This window comes from Asterias rubens, chromosome 7, assembly GCF_902459465.1.
Source record: "Asterias rubens chromosome 7, eAstRub1.3, whole genome shotgun sequence".
NCBI lineage: Eukaryota > Metazoa > Echinodermata > Asteroidea > Forcipulatida > Asteriidae > Asterias > Asterias rubens.
Genome location: NC_047068.1, coordinates 13,844,836 through 13,860,091, shown reverse-complemented (window position 1 = coordinate 13,860,091; position 15,256 = coordinate 13,844,836). Strand labels below are relative to the sequence as shown.

Sequence of the window (15,256 nt, the reverse complement as noted above, 5' to 3'; positions counted from 1 at the left end):
ACGTAGGTTCAGTGCATGCACGCGCTCGCTTACGCGCGCACAGTCATGTACATGTCCGCCATACGGTTTTTGCATAGCCCCGGACACGATTGCATATGCAAAAGTGTCCGGAGCGGACAGTATTGCATTGCATCTGACACCGTCATTCAAACTATAACAAGTAAAATTGTTACAATGGACAGTTGAGGGGGAAGGATTGAGGTGGGTGTGTTGTCGAGCGAGTAAGGTTTAGAGAGAACCGAACTCAAGCTCGTGTGTTTCTGTTCATTTTCAGCGACGAGCCACGTGTCCTTGAACAAGACGATTGCTCCTCTCCACCATCCATGGGTAAATGCGAGGGCAGATGGTTGTTGTGATTGCTTAGCTTTAGTGCGCAACATTATTTTGGCAGGCTTTTATAACAGTTCAGTGTTAGGGCCTACATCATGTAAAAAACAACATTTTAAAAACAATAGGGGCCCTATGTAGGCCTGGCCTACACAATGATACGTCGTCAACTTACTATCCACGACGAACTGAAGTAGAAGAAATATAATAGGAATCTGAAAACTAGTCTATAACACAGAAAAGTCGATTGTTCTGTTTGACGGCACGTACCCACCTTGTTGAGCTGTTACAAAATGCTCTCTTTTAACATCGGTCTCGTCACGGTCGCCATTGCGAGACAGGGATAACAGCTGAAGGTGCAATGATCAACGTTTACGCCTACTTTCGGTGGCGGGCCGTAACGCGTTGTTTATATAGGCCTAAGCAATGTCATTTAGGTGAAATAAAAATGCGACAAAATTACCTGTTTTATGACAATCTAGCTAGGTGTTTACACGTCCGAGTCTTCCACGAGACATATTTCCTTTCTGCAAGTGAACTTGAATAAAATACATGATAAAACTTACTTAAACCTTACATCGCAACATCGTAAATATCCACGGTGTTGACAAAATCAAGCATGGTTGGTGGCCATTTTGAATATCGCGTCACACGGCATAAACCGTCGAGTACCGGATACCTCTACTGTGTGTTTATCTGGTGCCAAGCGGTAATCGGGTACCTGTCGCTTGCCTTGGCTGGTTCCAATCACTGGTGCTTGTCCAAGACCACATACATGGTTACGCAACTGGCAGCCGCAAGATCTCGCGAAATGAACCTAAATGCGAGAATCGAGAAGGCGAAAATCATATTAAAAGTGATAAATTAATGAACACCACATCACAACGTAATTAATGTGGTTTTTAAACCAACCTAGCCCAACATTTGTTTAAATAATTTAGCGCAACGATGAAAGAACAATGGGTCTATTTTTGTGATCCATTCCTCAACTTATTATTTATTATTTGTAGGAATAAATGACTTGTATATTATTTAAAAAGTGACATTTTAATTTCATTATTGACATTTCCTCACCAAAATTTGCGTCACGAATTACACATAGGCCTACCACCCCCTACAAAAAGAACGACGTGTTCATATGTATTAATTTTGCCCTATATTGTGATAGCAAATTGCAAAGCTCGCTTTTTAGTAGAAAATGTCAGGCTAACCATTTGAATTTTGGTCAACAATTGCAAGGCTTTGAGCACAAGGGTATAAACCTTGCATATTTTTTACTCAAAATGTAAAGAGACATGTGTGCCTACTAAACTTCCTCAGACGACATAAATAAAAGAGCAATACAAACAACAAAAACGTCCCACAATATATGCACCCTCGCTCCCTCTACTAACTTCCTCAGACGACAAGAATAAGACGATGCACGAATCATTTAAAGGCGGCCAAACTGGAGGTTTGTTTTATTCACATGTCACATGCAGTGCATAGTCGTTTTTCTTTGCCAGGACTTCCAAAAGGTTAAATTCTCAGTGGTGATAACATTTAATACTGTGCCCATATTCAGAGCTGTTTTAAGCAGAAATCATTGCTTAAAGACACTGGACACTATTGGTAATTGTCAGAGACCATCTCAACATATGCATAACAAAAAACTGTGAAAATTTGAGCTCGATTGGTCGTTGGAGTTGCGAGATAACTATGAAAGAAAAAACACCCTCGTCACACAAAGTTGTGTGCTTTCAGATGCTTGATTTCGAGACCTCAAATTCTAAACTTGAGGTCTCGAAATAAAATTTGCGGAAATCTACTTCTTTCTTGATATCTACGTCAGTTCAGAGGGAGCCGTTTCTAAAAATGTTTTATAGTATCAACCTCTTCCCAGTACTCGTTATATTATACCAAGTAAGGTTTTATGCTAATAATTATTTTGAGTAATTACCAACAGTGTCCACTGCCTTACCAATTTTCAGCTATAAACCACAAATGAACATGAAACCAATCACAGATGGTATTTTTGCTGGCAACTGTATTCTGTGATTTTTTTCTTCAGATTATTAGCTATATATACTTTGTGAACTGCGTGATATTGCAGTCACTCTCGCAGTTTCATTGATAAAACCTGAATATTCATGTTTTCTTCTTGGATACCAGTTAACATTAGGTAAACTGTCCTTAAATGTATATGTCCTTTAATTTCATATAGGTGGCTCCTACAAGATATTATTTTCGGTGAATCATACTTATGCAAGATGTGACTTACACGTCAAACGTCATAACCCCTCGAATAGTCGAAACATTGTCTATACCTGACTCAAATTCATGGTAATAAGCTGACTTCAATCTGGCTCCATGTAAAACATCAACTCATGGCTAAGTGGGTTACTTGCGTCCGGTTACTGATGGGAAACTGTCTGCACCTAAAGCTTAGGCATTTCCATCCTCTCTTAATGCAAAATAGCGAAAGCCACTCGTTTTGTCCGCCATACCACTCTTGCAAAGAACCATATGGCGGACAACTATTTTGAGAGTGAAAGACGGGTAGACTCAATTTAGAGTGAAGTTCGTTCCAGTTTCACTAAAAAAGAATGACGCAGATTGACTTTCACTCTCGAAAGATACATGTGTCGTAAGGGTGAACATGGGATAGATTCACAAGATAGTGACATCTTTTTTTTATGTTGAAAAAAAACCCCGCAAAAATGAAGATGATTGCGAATTGCATTTCATTTATTTTCTGGTATGAAATTGTGGCAACTTCCGTCAGTCTAAACCAGTTTACGTTGCGTGAGTTGGTTCCAGTGTAAATTCCCAGATAATGTTACTCTAACGAACGATTCGTTTCCAACATCCAACGCCATTCTTGCGTTCAAAAATTGACCTTAAAAATAAGCATTTGGCTCAGCTAATTTTGACAATAAAATTTCGTGTGAAGTGACTTGAAATTGCGCCACTCTTACATACACAAAATGACCTAAATTAATTTTATCAATAAAATTTCACGAGATACTAAGCAGTCATTTAATGAATTCACTTGAAATTGCGACACGTTTTGCATAAATAAATTGACCTGAATCAATCGTTTTTGCATTTCTATATTTTGTCATTTTGGTTAGCAGTTTGCAACAGCAAATTATATTTTTTTTCAATTAAAAATCAGGTCAAGTATTGTACTTGAGCGAATTCGTTTTTGACGGGAATGCTACTAAACTTGTTTGTACGTGTTTGTAACCCATTTAGAGGCATTGGACATTTTTGGTAATTACTCAAAATAATTATTAGCATAAAACCTTACTTGGTGACGAGTAATGGGGAGAGGTTGATGGTATAAAACATTGTAAGAAACGGCTCCCTCTGGAAGTGACATAGTTTTCGAGAAAGAAGTTATTTTCCACGCATTTGATTTCGAGACCTCAGATATAGAATTTGAAGTCTCGAAATCAACCATCCCAAAGCACACAACTTCGTGTGACAAGGGTGTTTTTTTTTCTTTCATTATTATCTCGCAACTTCGACGACCAATTAAGCTCAAATTTTGACAGGTTTGTTATTTCATGCATTTGTTGAGATAAACCAAGTGAGAAGACTGGTCTTTCACAATTTCAAATAGTGTCCAGTGTCTTTAAATGTTATTTTGATATTTGTACACTTCTGAATTTCAAGGAACCTCAATTATTTTCTTTTTTAAAGCTAGAAACACTTCTGTCGTTGACGGCATGCGTCAAAATGACAATACCTTGACGTCATGTGTGGGAGTTTGCTTTGTTATACCTCCACGTTGCAACAAAGCGGCTATCAAGTTGGAGCTCCCACATAATTTATGACCTTACGAGTGATAAAACGGAGCTTTTTGGGAATCTTTTAGGAAAGCACTTGATAAGGGTATTCGAAATGATTGTCACACACTCATAAGACTCAATTTCATTATTGATTGATATTATTTTAAATGAAATTTAGCACTGATCACGACTTGCTATTTTCGTACAGTGTGGTGAAGCGACAATGTGGTTCATATTATACACATAATGAATGTTTATGAGTGCAATGGTGCGAATATGTTCATGAGTTGAAAGATGGAATGTTCTATTCAACGAGGCGGAGCCGAGTTGAATGGAACATTCCAGCTTTCAACGAATGAACATATTCGCACCATTGCACGAATGAAAAACATTCATTATTTGTTTTATATAACATCCAAGTAGAACTTTGTCATTTTGATTGAAAGAAACAACTTTCAAAACAAACAATTTCAACTGTAGAAGCCGAATGCTAGTAATTTTACTATGCCTTCTTGCAGTAACACACCTGCTGCGTTACCAAAGACACGCGCACGCAGTGATGTTTTTACTCAGCTTTTTCGTTCCATCCGAAAAGTACCATTGCACGCTGGCAGCGTGCCAGCGTGCAATGGTACTTTTCGGATGGAACGAAAAAGCACGGCGAGTGACTCAGCGTGCAATGGTACTTTTATTTGCTATCACGTGACGGACAATCCTCCAATCAAATGGCAAGGATCTGCTTGGGTGTTATATAAAAGGCTTTAATTAACGATTGCGCCCGAAAGAGGGACATTAGTAATTAACAATCACAAGGAACACTCACTCTCTTTATTTATGTTCTTTTTATATAAAGTTGATACAATTTATTATCAATATATTCTCAAAATTATACCTTAAAATAAAGCAATCATTTTCATTATACAGAGAGTTTTCGATAATTGTATAATACCGAATAAATGATTTCAAAGAAAATCAGAGCTAATAGAAATTAGATAAAGCAAAAATCTCGATTGTCGTTACTAATCGATTAACATAAGTAATCGATTAACATTACTAATCGATTATCACTACTAATCGATTAACGTTACTAATCGATTAGCACTACTAATTGCACATAAAAAGGTACAGACAGGAACCCAAATTTCCAGAAAATAAAAACAAAACGAAACAAATCTCCAAAACAAAATTGGTTTTAACCGATCAATTAATTAAATTATAATAAAAAATAATCGAAACTTCAACACATGAGCGACCCTCATGTCTTGGTTAGACAAAAAAAAACAAATCTTGAGATTGTGACGTAAATTTATCCGCCAACAAGATTTATATTATAATATAAAAGGCACGCTTTCAATACGAAGAAGAGAGTTGCGCATTACTATTTAACTGAAACAAATAGACGGTGTTATAAAAGCAGCTGAACTAAAACAGATTTCTCTAAAACACATCCATTCCAACAAAATTTAAAACTCATTTGGGTTTTTTAAAGTGCGAAGTGAGAAGCTAAAATTCATATAATTTAAATGAGAACAGAAATAAAAGCAGTGCACCTGTTATTAGCGCTTATTTCGTTGTTAAAAATTTGAACGAGTTGTTTTCGAATTTAGTTCCAGCCATAGTTCTAGCATAAGTCTAAGAGCAAGTTCGAGTGCGCACATTTTAGTCGACTACTGGGCAGCAACGAATGTGCGCAGTGACGCACTCACTTGAACAACTCGTTTAAAAGTCAAGTCAACCATCAGGAAATCACTCCATTGCCGTTTCGGTATAGTGTCACTGGTTTCCCTCAAAACTTCATACATGTTAGCATGGAACAGACCATCGGGACCACGGAAGAAACCATGCTCACGAGGCTGGTTCCATTAATGGTCGACCACGTATAGTCAATTACTAATGGTTGACCAGCCTGGGTTCGAGTCAAAATAGTCAACCTTATATAGTTAACCATGGTGCACAGTCGAACTTGTTCTAGTTTGACAACCCACAGATTCCAGATCTCAAAAAGAGCAAGAAAATGAATGCCTTATACAGGTTGCGTTCGATTAGCTTCCCTGGGTCTACCCCGCGGTGCTCACTCGGGTGAGCCCCTGACAAGAGCTTAACGAACGATCACTCACCGCTCTCGTAGTGACGTCATGTACCTGGGGGCAGCCCCAAAGTGACCCACTCTACAAGCAGGGCACTGGATGGGGACTGACCCGGGTGAGCCCCTGGAATGACGTCAAAGCTATTCAAATGCACCGGGGGCAGACCGGGGTCGACCCAGGGAAGCTAAACGAACGCACCCACAAAGTCTAACATTTTCCAAGGAATGCCTGCAACGACATACAATGACGCCAGCCACCATGCGGGAATTCTTATTTCACAGGAAACTAGCCTGCACATTTTGACGTCACACTTCGAGGCTCGTGAATAACGCCAGAGACCAGCCTCCAGCCGGAATGTATATGCAACTTTGACCTACATTCATTTCACATACAGAGAGATAAGCAGTCAAAGACAGGGGCCAAGAAGTCTAACAGGAAATGAGAAAAGAGAAGAAACACACGAGAGGGCGTTTCTTGTGGTAACCAATGCTTTTTCCTGTCAGGGAGTGGCGACATGACAGCGTCGATACTTATGTAGGGCGTTTCTTCTTGTCAGTGTCCTGTAAGGAGTGGCAACATGGCCACGCCGATGCTTATGTCTCCATCTTTGTGTGCCAATAGCGAGCATCAATGACGTAACATTAAAGCCCCACTAAATCATTATGAGATGATGTGTTTATAAAAACTAAGTCACTCGTAGGCACGTGACCCTTGGCGCACAAAAAAAAATAGAAAAAAGCTACCAAAACTGGGGCAAAATAGGTAGATGACACCATCAAAGTTGATCTTTTCAACTTTTCTTGAAATTGTCAATTATTTTTAAGACAAATAAAACGTAAAGTTTGTAAGTGGTTTTACTATTCGCTCATCCACGAATTTGTGATTGACTGCTGTCTTACAGCATTTTTGTCACACACAAATTGAAACAATTTACATGAATGGTAATTTGATTGTTATCAACAACTCAGTAGAAACAAAACATATTGTTTTTAACAGCATAAAAATTAGCAACTTTTTAAAGAAAACAAAGACAGAATATTATATACTTCTACTCAATAAGCAGAAAATCACCATCACACACATCTGTGTGATTCGTTTGTGTTAATGCAAGTAAAATAAAAACCAGCTGAGAAATAAAAAGAAAATCAGCTGGTTTCAGTAAAGAAATATTTCTTCAACGGAAGATGGACAGATTAACTGATTTAAAACAAATCGAATAACATTTCAATTATTTTGTAGATTCAATTAGATTTGTGTTTTTCTTCAATCCACCAACTTTGGAAAACAAAGCATTTTTCTTAAATTTCCCTTTCAGACTGAATTTTCTGGAATTTGCGGAGTACCTTGGACCTTCACACAAGAAAAAATAGATCTCCTGTACCTTTGTGATACACACTTTCCTCTGGAACTCTTTGGTATCCATATAAAAAATATCCCTTACATCAAAAACTCAGACAAAAACTTCTTTTATTTTTTCTTTAAAAAAAAAACGGCCACGCGTTCTAGAAGTCGATGTAAACGCAAAAAGCTTACCTCATTTCCAACAGACTTAAGAGCTTTTTTGCCAAAAGTAAAAGCACACATACCCTTGTTCAATTGTGACTTCAGTCAATTAAACAAAACTTGCTTGCTTTAAATAATTTGGAGTTAACACAAAGCAGCAACATTTGTGTGTAGTTTTTTTTCTAGAGTGGTCAGTACTCGTCCTCAAAGTCTTCGACTTTTGTTAACTGTTCGGGTTCTATGTAGTCCTTCAACCGAGGTTCGGGTTTCAGAACCTTCGATTTGTTCTTCCTCTGGAAGCATTTCTCCACCTGGCCCAGGATTGTCTGAAGCCGTCTGTCCATCGCCTCCAAGTGGGCTTCTATCACCACCGGAAATAACAAGTCACGTGAGAGTGATTCGCGCATGACGTCACTCAGTTTAAACTTCTCCGTGGCCAGCAGCTCCAGCCGGTTGTAGGTCGTCTCTCGTAAACTGATAAACATAAAGGTTTCAAATTGATTTGTATTAAAAAGACGAGAAGCTCAGACTTTGCCGCTGATTTGCTAACAAAGTAAAATGGGAGCATGCGTAAAATATATGAGCGCGACAAAGTCTAACCATTAATTTGTGGGGGGGGGGGGCACAACAATCAATACCAGACGTCCTCGGTTTGTCACATAAACTGCATCTCTTTTGTTTGAACGTGAAAATTCACATGAATTTAAATAATGTTACATTAGACCTTTAAAGCATGAGTTTGTTCTGTTTAGGTATTCAACTAACGGCTACATTATCGTAATTCATTTCAAATAGGTTTGTAAGTTTACATAAACAAGATAATTTGGGTGAATTACAATACAGTGCAACAACAAGACGTTATCTAAGAGAGGTTTTATTTGTCCTTGTTTGTAAAGTTTTTCCTTTTTCCAAACATCATGGAACTTGGTCGAGAACGGACACAACTTCCTATTTTAGTCGAACAAACGTAGTTCTCATTTGCCAACTGGAGGTCACCTTCACATTGAAGTTTTTATTGTGACAACTGTTCGTGTGGGTAACTATGATGTTTGTATGGGAGGCTTCAAAATTATTAAACCAGCAGATGAAAAGCTCCGCACGCATGGCGGGTCTTCTACATTGGGTGTTGTCTTTGAAAAACGACCTCTCCAAAGGAAAGCTATTGGTGGCGCACTATAACATTGCAAATCCCCAGCATTATGTGACACGGATGTGTTTGCATACACTTACAGGCAACATTGGAATAGTGGTGCGAGAATGGATAACTCGTCATGATGATGTTTACCAAACCTAGTTGAACGACAAATGAATAAAAGAGAAACAAAAATTTAGTGAAAATAAGTAACAGTTAAAATAAAAGTTGTATGAAACTAAATAATAGGTAAAATAACAATTTCACTGATAACGAAGACAATCTGAAGAAAACTCATGTTATGTTTAATGTGTATAAGGCATCAGTGGTATTTTAAAAGGTCAAATTCATTCATTCCTCCTTTTCAAATAAAAATTACCGTACAACTAAAGTGATCAGTCCGTTTGATGGTACTTTGTGAGAAAAACTACCAACTGACATTTTTGTTTTGTCATAAATTTTGGTCACGTTTATAATGTCCTTATTGCGATTGGCTCCTGTCAAAACAGAAAACTGGTGTGAGAAAACAAAGCAGTCTAGCATTACAATTAATTCCAGGGAAGGGTTGGTGCTGTTGCTGTTGAATCGTTAGTTTTGGTGTTGGTTTGGGGTGCCGGTTTTGGTGTTGGTGCTGGTTTTGATTGCTTCCCTGTCACTGTTTCATGATGGTGTTTATGTTGGTGCTGTTTTCACTGTCGCTGACTTTGTCATTGTTGTTGATGTAGTTGCGAAGTTGACCAATTGTATTACGTGCGTTAAGGGGGCACCTTATCGCCCATTGGGTTCTGTGCTTTAAGGGGCACCATAATGAGCAGAATTATGGTGAGCAGAGAATAAAATTGGGCTGATGGGGAGCAAGAGTTTACCGAGTGGCATGTTAACATCTACATAATTATAGGGGAAATTATGCGTTGTACTTACGATCTTCCGTGATCTAAATGAATCGGGAATGTAAAGTTTCCAAAGGCCTCAAATGTCTCGTAATGATGGCGGTCCATGTTACCTGGGAGAGGAAGAGAAAAGAAAACAATTTTAAAATAGATTTACGTTTACACTTCAACTTTCCATAGCACCAATCAATCAGAGCTTTACTACTGAACCAACATACAACTGTGCATACAACCTTCTGTCCGTGAAATAACATTACGATACATCCACATCACATATGCATATTTTGCAGTCGAATTAAGCCCGGTATACACGAGAACAAGTCACTGACAAAATCATAAATAATTTTTCACTAAAAAACTTGAGCGCAGATGAAACCGTTCACATTTTGCTGTTTGCTGTGTTTCAAATTGAAAACAACATGAATCTACTCTTTAGGACGGCAGGCACCGGGCAACTTTACCATACATGGGAACCGCCACGAATTACAAGAAATATTATCCAGTTTCTAGTTTTCAAGAATCTTCTTAAAGATATAGGACTTGCATGTAGTGCAGTTGGTTGCCTCCATGCTGCCTGCACAAATTGTTACCACGGCACCAAAAAAAAATAAAAATGTAATATCCAACAATACTTTCCTCCACATTTTCATCCAGGGTATTAGTTAATAAAGACTGAATTTTTTGATGAAAGGTCGCAGTTAGAACGTCCGGTATGAGGTTCTTGGGCCAAATAAAATGACCAACTCGTCCAATCTATTTCGGCGACACTTCTTCCTGTTTGAGCGAGGAGCCCACCTGTCTTTGCATTACCTGCCACTACACCGCACTATTTCCTAATACTCCCCCAGTTTCCAATTGATTCTCGCCACTGCGGTAACAAGGAAGAGGCTGGAGTCCACCTGCCTTCCTTGCCCGGTATCGATTTCCCCCCATTCTCCATTCTCAAATCATAGTTATGATGAACGCATTATTAACGCCACACTGTGTCTTATAACTATATGATATTCAATGTCTTACATATATAGCTGTATATGATATTTTTCATTTCATCTCATGTCAAAATAATTAATTGAACCGTCCCTCTGCAGGAACTAGACTAGAGGCAGAAGTGCGTATACACACTTAATGTGTGACAGCTTGACCGTCATAGAAAATGTGTCACCACCGTTAGTTGCAATACTTTCTAAACAAGTGAACTAAATATTTCTTTCGCATAAATACAATGGGTATTTTTGGTTGGTACTAAGAAGTTTGTAACAGCTTATACTATTTATCTTTTATTTATTATGTAGCATTTCCTTAACCTGTATAAAGTGTTCAATATTACTATTCAATCAAGAGAAGCGCCCCCTTTTGACAAATAAATAATTTTCGCGCGCTTCACCTACATTCTCCATATTTCAACGACGACCTCACCACACGATTAAGTCTTCTATTTTACAGGTAATAATATTTCAGTTTATCATTATGAAGTTCAGTATTGCAAATTTATGTATATCTTCAATATCTCTTTATGCTATTTTTATATTAATTTTGATATCATTGACATACAGTTCAAGTTCATTAACTATTATTTTGAACTCATTTCCTAGATTTCTTTGACAATAAGTATTTGTTTCTTCTTTAGAACATTTCCAATCACGCGCATCGGGTAAGTTTTATTGCATTTTGTAGTTGTAACGATAATCCAAGATGGCGATAGGCCGTCATGCACAAAGACAAAGCTGTAGTTAGCCACTCACGATGTCCTTCATTACAGTCCGTGTATAAACATTGCTCTTTGATGACGTCATAAGTAACGTCATAAGTAAACTAATACTGCAATTCAACAAAGACATCACCACATGTTTATTTGTTCATCTCTTACTGAAATAAAAGGTCATTCTATAAAAAGAGAACAAACCGCCGAAGCGTCTATCTTTAATAAGATTCCAAGAATAAGAGAGGGTCACATTTGCGGATAAAACAATTTGGCGGGAATTCACAGACAACAGCCCACGATAATAGGAGCCAGCAGACCGGGGCCCAGATTTCGTTACGATGTAATCATGTTTGCTTCGCACACACAAAATTCATCTCAACAGAAACAAATGATCAGCCAAAGCAAGTGGTCAGTTAGTTTAGCAGCTGCTCTTACTTCTAGACTTGTTAGTTGATGTTCTGGTAAACTCAACCTTATAGTCTCAACAGCGCCATCCAAAATTAAATCGAGCATAAAACCGATTCCAAGGTTCTGAATATTTATTCAATTAGTTTGCAATCACTTCTTTCATATCCATTTAAAACAACCATTAGAAGCAGACCGCCAGCGATAATGATGCCTCACTGTACGACATCAGATGTTCCTTAAAGGGATTGACACATAATTTGTGTTTGGGAAACGTAAATTCCATTGCATTCTTTAGTTTTCAATACACACACACCACACCTCCCTGTGAACATTTCGTCAAGTTGGGTGGTTAAGTATAAACAATTTGAAACTGTTTTTGAATTGCAAAAGATTCTTGCGAATTCAATTATTTAAATTGCTGCATTCGGGTGTGAATTCTGTGGTCTTTAATCCAGACAGAAACTTCCATCTTTAGAATCTGCACTAGTACTTCTTACTCAGTGGGATTAAATTTAACCAATGCCTGTCTTCGATTATCCTTTATTTCACTTTCAGCACTAAAATCAACGTACCTATTAAAAAGTCAAAGACGCACATGTCCATAAGGTCGAGTAGTCTCCGTCCAGTTTTGTACGGGTGTTTATTCATGACAACCCGCTCACAGTACGCCGGATCCTGCTCCCATCTGCAAACCATACATCGATATCAAATTGAAATTCAGTCAAGGAATGCACAAATGTTTTTATGTTGTATGTTAAATTGATAATGGTAGATTGAACATAATGACATGCTGGCTGACTCGTGTACACGGCATAGCCGCATGGCAAGGCAGGTATATAGGCGTTACGTAACTGAATGTGAGGAGGACTTGTGTTTTGAGTATAGGGTTTTTAAAAACGAGTCTTGTCATTCCTGTTAAAAAGTCACTTTAAACTGAAAGTTAAGCTTAATTAAATTAATGCTAATAAAATGAATATTTCAATGAACCAAAGACGCACCAAAGCTTATAAAAAGTCGGCAAACTATTTTTCAATGGTTAGCAAATAGTAAGCGAAGAAATGCCTCAAGAAGTGTCTCAAACTAAATGACTCACCCCTTCAAACTCGTTCCCCTCTGTAACCGTTTTTCAGACTTTTACTGCCTCAATCAGAAAGATGTTTTGCATATTTTAACTATAAGCCATTTTGAGATATGGTGGACCCAAAACAATAACACTGTAAGGTTTGGGTGAATCTGTCTGTATACACCCAAACCACACATCGTGCATTCCTATAGACCTTAATCATGGAGCAGCCATCTTGAAATTCTCACATTTATATCAATGTTACCAAACCGAGGCTGGAAGAACAAAATAGTATGGTTCCTATTTGCAAAATGATTACTAGCATTCATTATTGTAATTCGATACGAGGAACATGACCAAGATGGAGGCAGCATGATAAAGTGTCCACCATACTACAAAAAGGCTAATGGATGTTTTCGTTGTTAACTAAACTTACACGGCTGTTCTATGTTTACTGTATGATCTTCGCCATGGATGCCGCCACGTTTTACGAGGCGCTGACTTGAATGAAGGCAGGTAGGCAGCTATGGAGCCCTCGATCATATCTGGCTGGCCGCAAACAGCCGTCTCAGTTTCGCAATAGTAGGAACAATGACCCACGAAACATATATTATTAGCTGGAAATAAAGCAGGACAGAAACTAGATTAGTTTGAAACCTTTCAAATTATTCTAAAGTATTTACACAATAATGTGATACTACAACTGAAACTCGTGCCGGATTCCTTTTTGTTAAACGAAAGCTGCTGATGGCACTTTTGATGTTTTTTTTTACATCCAATAATAATAACTTGAAAAGAAAACTACCAAGAAATATAAAGGTACCAGTGAATTCTAAAGATACCAATTGTTCTTCTGATTTCTTGGAATTCTAAAATTAAAGTATAAAAGTAATGAACTTGTCCATTGTGCATAAAAATGACCGTCCTTTATTTATGCAATCGGTTACGTTGTCCCATTGGTTGAGAGATACAATGATGTTCATAATTAGCAGGATCTCAACAACCAATCAGCAAAGTGCTTGTGTGTGCAAACTGTTTCATGGCATAACGGTCAGGGGATGTTTTACTGATCAAAATTAATGAATCAAAGGTGATCATTTGAGGGGAAAATGTTTCATACCGAGTTACTTTGAGACCTACCAGGTGAACGAAAAAAAGTTTTACGGAGTCCCGAATCGGCCAAATCGTAGATATCTGATGTCAAATTGAACCAGCGGCCAGCAACAGGTGGCGCCCTCCGAAAATCTAAAACTCTGTAGGAAAACATAACATAATATCAAAGGTCATGCAAAGACGATATGGGTTTAATTTGATGCGGTTTAATATTTACACATTAGACGTTTATTTTTTCTTTAGAGCAACAAAGTGAGTTTGGGTTCCAAAAACAAACCTGGGTTAATGACGAATTACTTACACAAAGGCTTACTAACAATAAACAATTGTGTATACCGATCGTATTTTGCAATTTTAACTTTGCATTTTGTCATTCTAGTTTGCTAACTATAGAGTTGTGTTATTAAAGGGAAGGTACACGTTTGGTAATGACTCATAACATTAATATTAACTTAAAAACTGACTTGGTAACGAGCATTGGAGAGCTGTTGATAGTATAAACCATTGTGGAAAACGACTCCCTCTGAAGTAACGTAGTTTTTGAGAAAGGGGTTATTTCTCACTATAGTAATAAAAGACTTCTAGCTAGAAGTCTTGTATTCTTATCTGAAAGCACACAAATTCGTCCAACAAGGGTGTTTTTTCTTTCATCATTATCTCGCAACTTCGATGACCAATTGAGCCCAAATTTTCACAGGCTTGTTACTTTATGCTTATGTTTGGATACACCAAGTGAGAAGACTGGTCTTTGACAATTACCAAACGTGTATACCTTCCCTTTAAACTACAGATTACTTCAGTTATCTTGTCCATAAGTCTATTCAGCTATTTGTTTGACTGTTCCTCGCCTTAATGGTCTCGACTAATATTAGAATCGTTTCATTGACTTCTTTTGTTAAGTTTAAGCCTGGCAGCAAAGAAAGGAGACAAAAATAAACAGGGTGATTGAAGGAAGTTAAGTTACAAAAGGTCATACCATTAGTGGTGCACTTATAGGTGGTTGTTTACTTCAAACAAACAAAAAAGAATATATATATAAATTACTTTAATTGATTACATCCATATAACTCTATGCCTGACCGAAACAAAAGTTTGTTGGTCGCCTATCAATGCAACCGAATCTACTCTCTGATAGAAGTCAAACAAAGTTCACTGTATATTGATCAACATTCCATAACGCACACAAAATAGTACATGTCAATAGTCAAACGGAAGATTACTGTTACGAAACATCAATGCATAGGTATGGCACATT

At 37.7% G+C, this 15,256-nt stretch overlaps 1 protein-coding gene across 1 annotated transcript in view; it reads right to left on the bottom strand.

Moving 5' to 3' along the window:
* Positions 1-6,318: 6,318 nt before the first annotated feature.
* Positions 6,319-15,256, bottom strand: part of LOC117292499 (extracellular serine/threonine protein kinase FAM20C-like) — a 28,997-nt gene continuing 20,059 nt past the window's right edge. Inside the window, exons 5-10 of the mRNA XM_033774565.1 lie at positions 14,029-14,141; positions 13,325-13,505; positions 12,398-12,510; positions 9,747-9,828; positions 8,924-8,983; positions 6,319-8,167 (exon numbers count right to left, since the gene is read on the bottom strand). Coding sequence (XP_033630456.1) covers positions 7,885-8,167; positions 8,924-8,983; positions 9,747-9,828; positions 12,398-12,510; positions 13,325-13,505; positions 14,029-14,141 — 832 coding nt within the window. The 3' untranslated portion in view covers positions 6,319-7,884. The remainder of the gene's footprint in view (positions 8,168-8,923; positions 8,984-9,746; positions 9,829-12,397; positions 12,511-13,324; positions 13,506-14,028; positions 14,142-15,256) is intronic.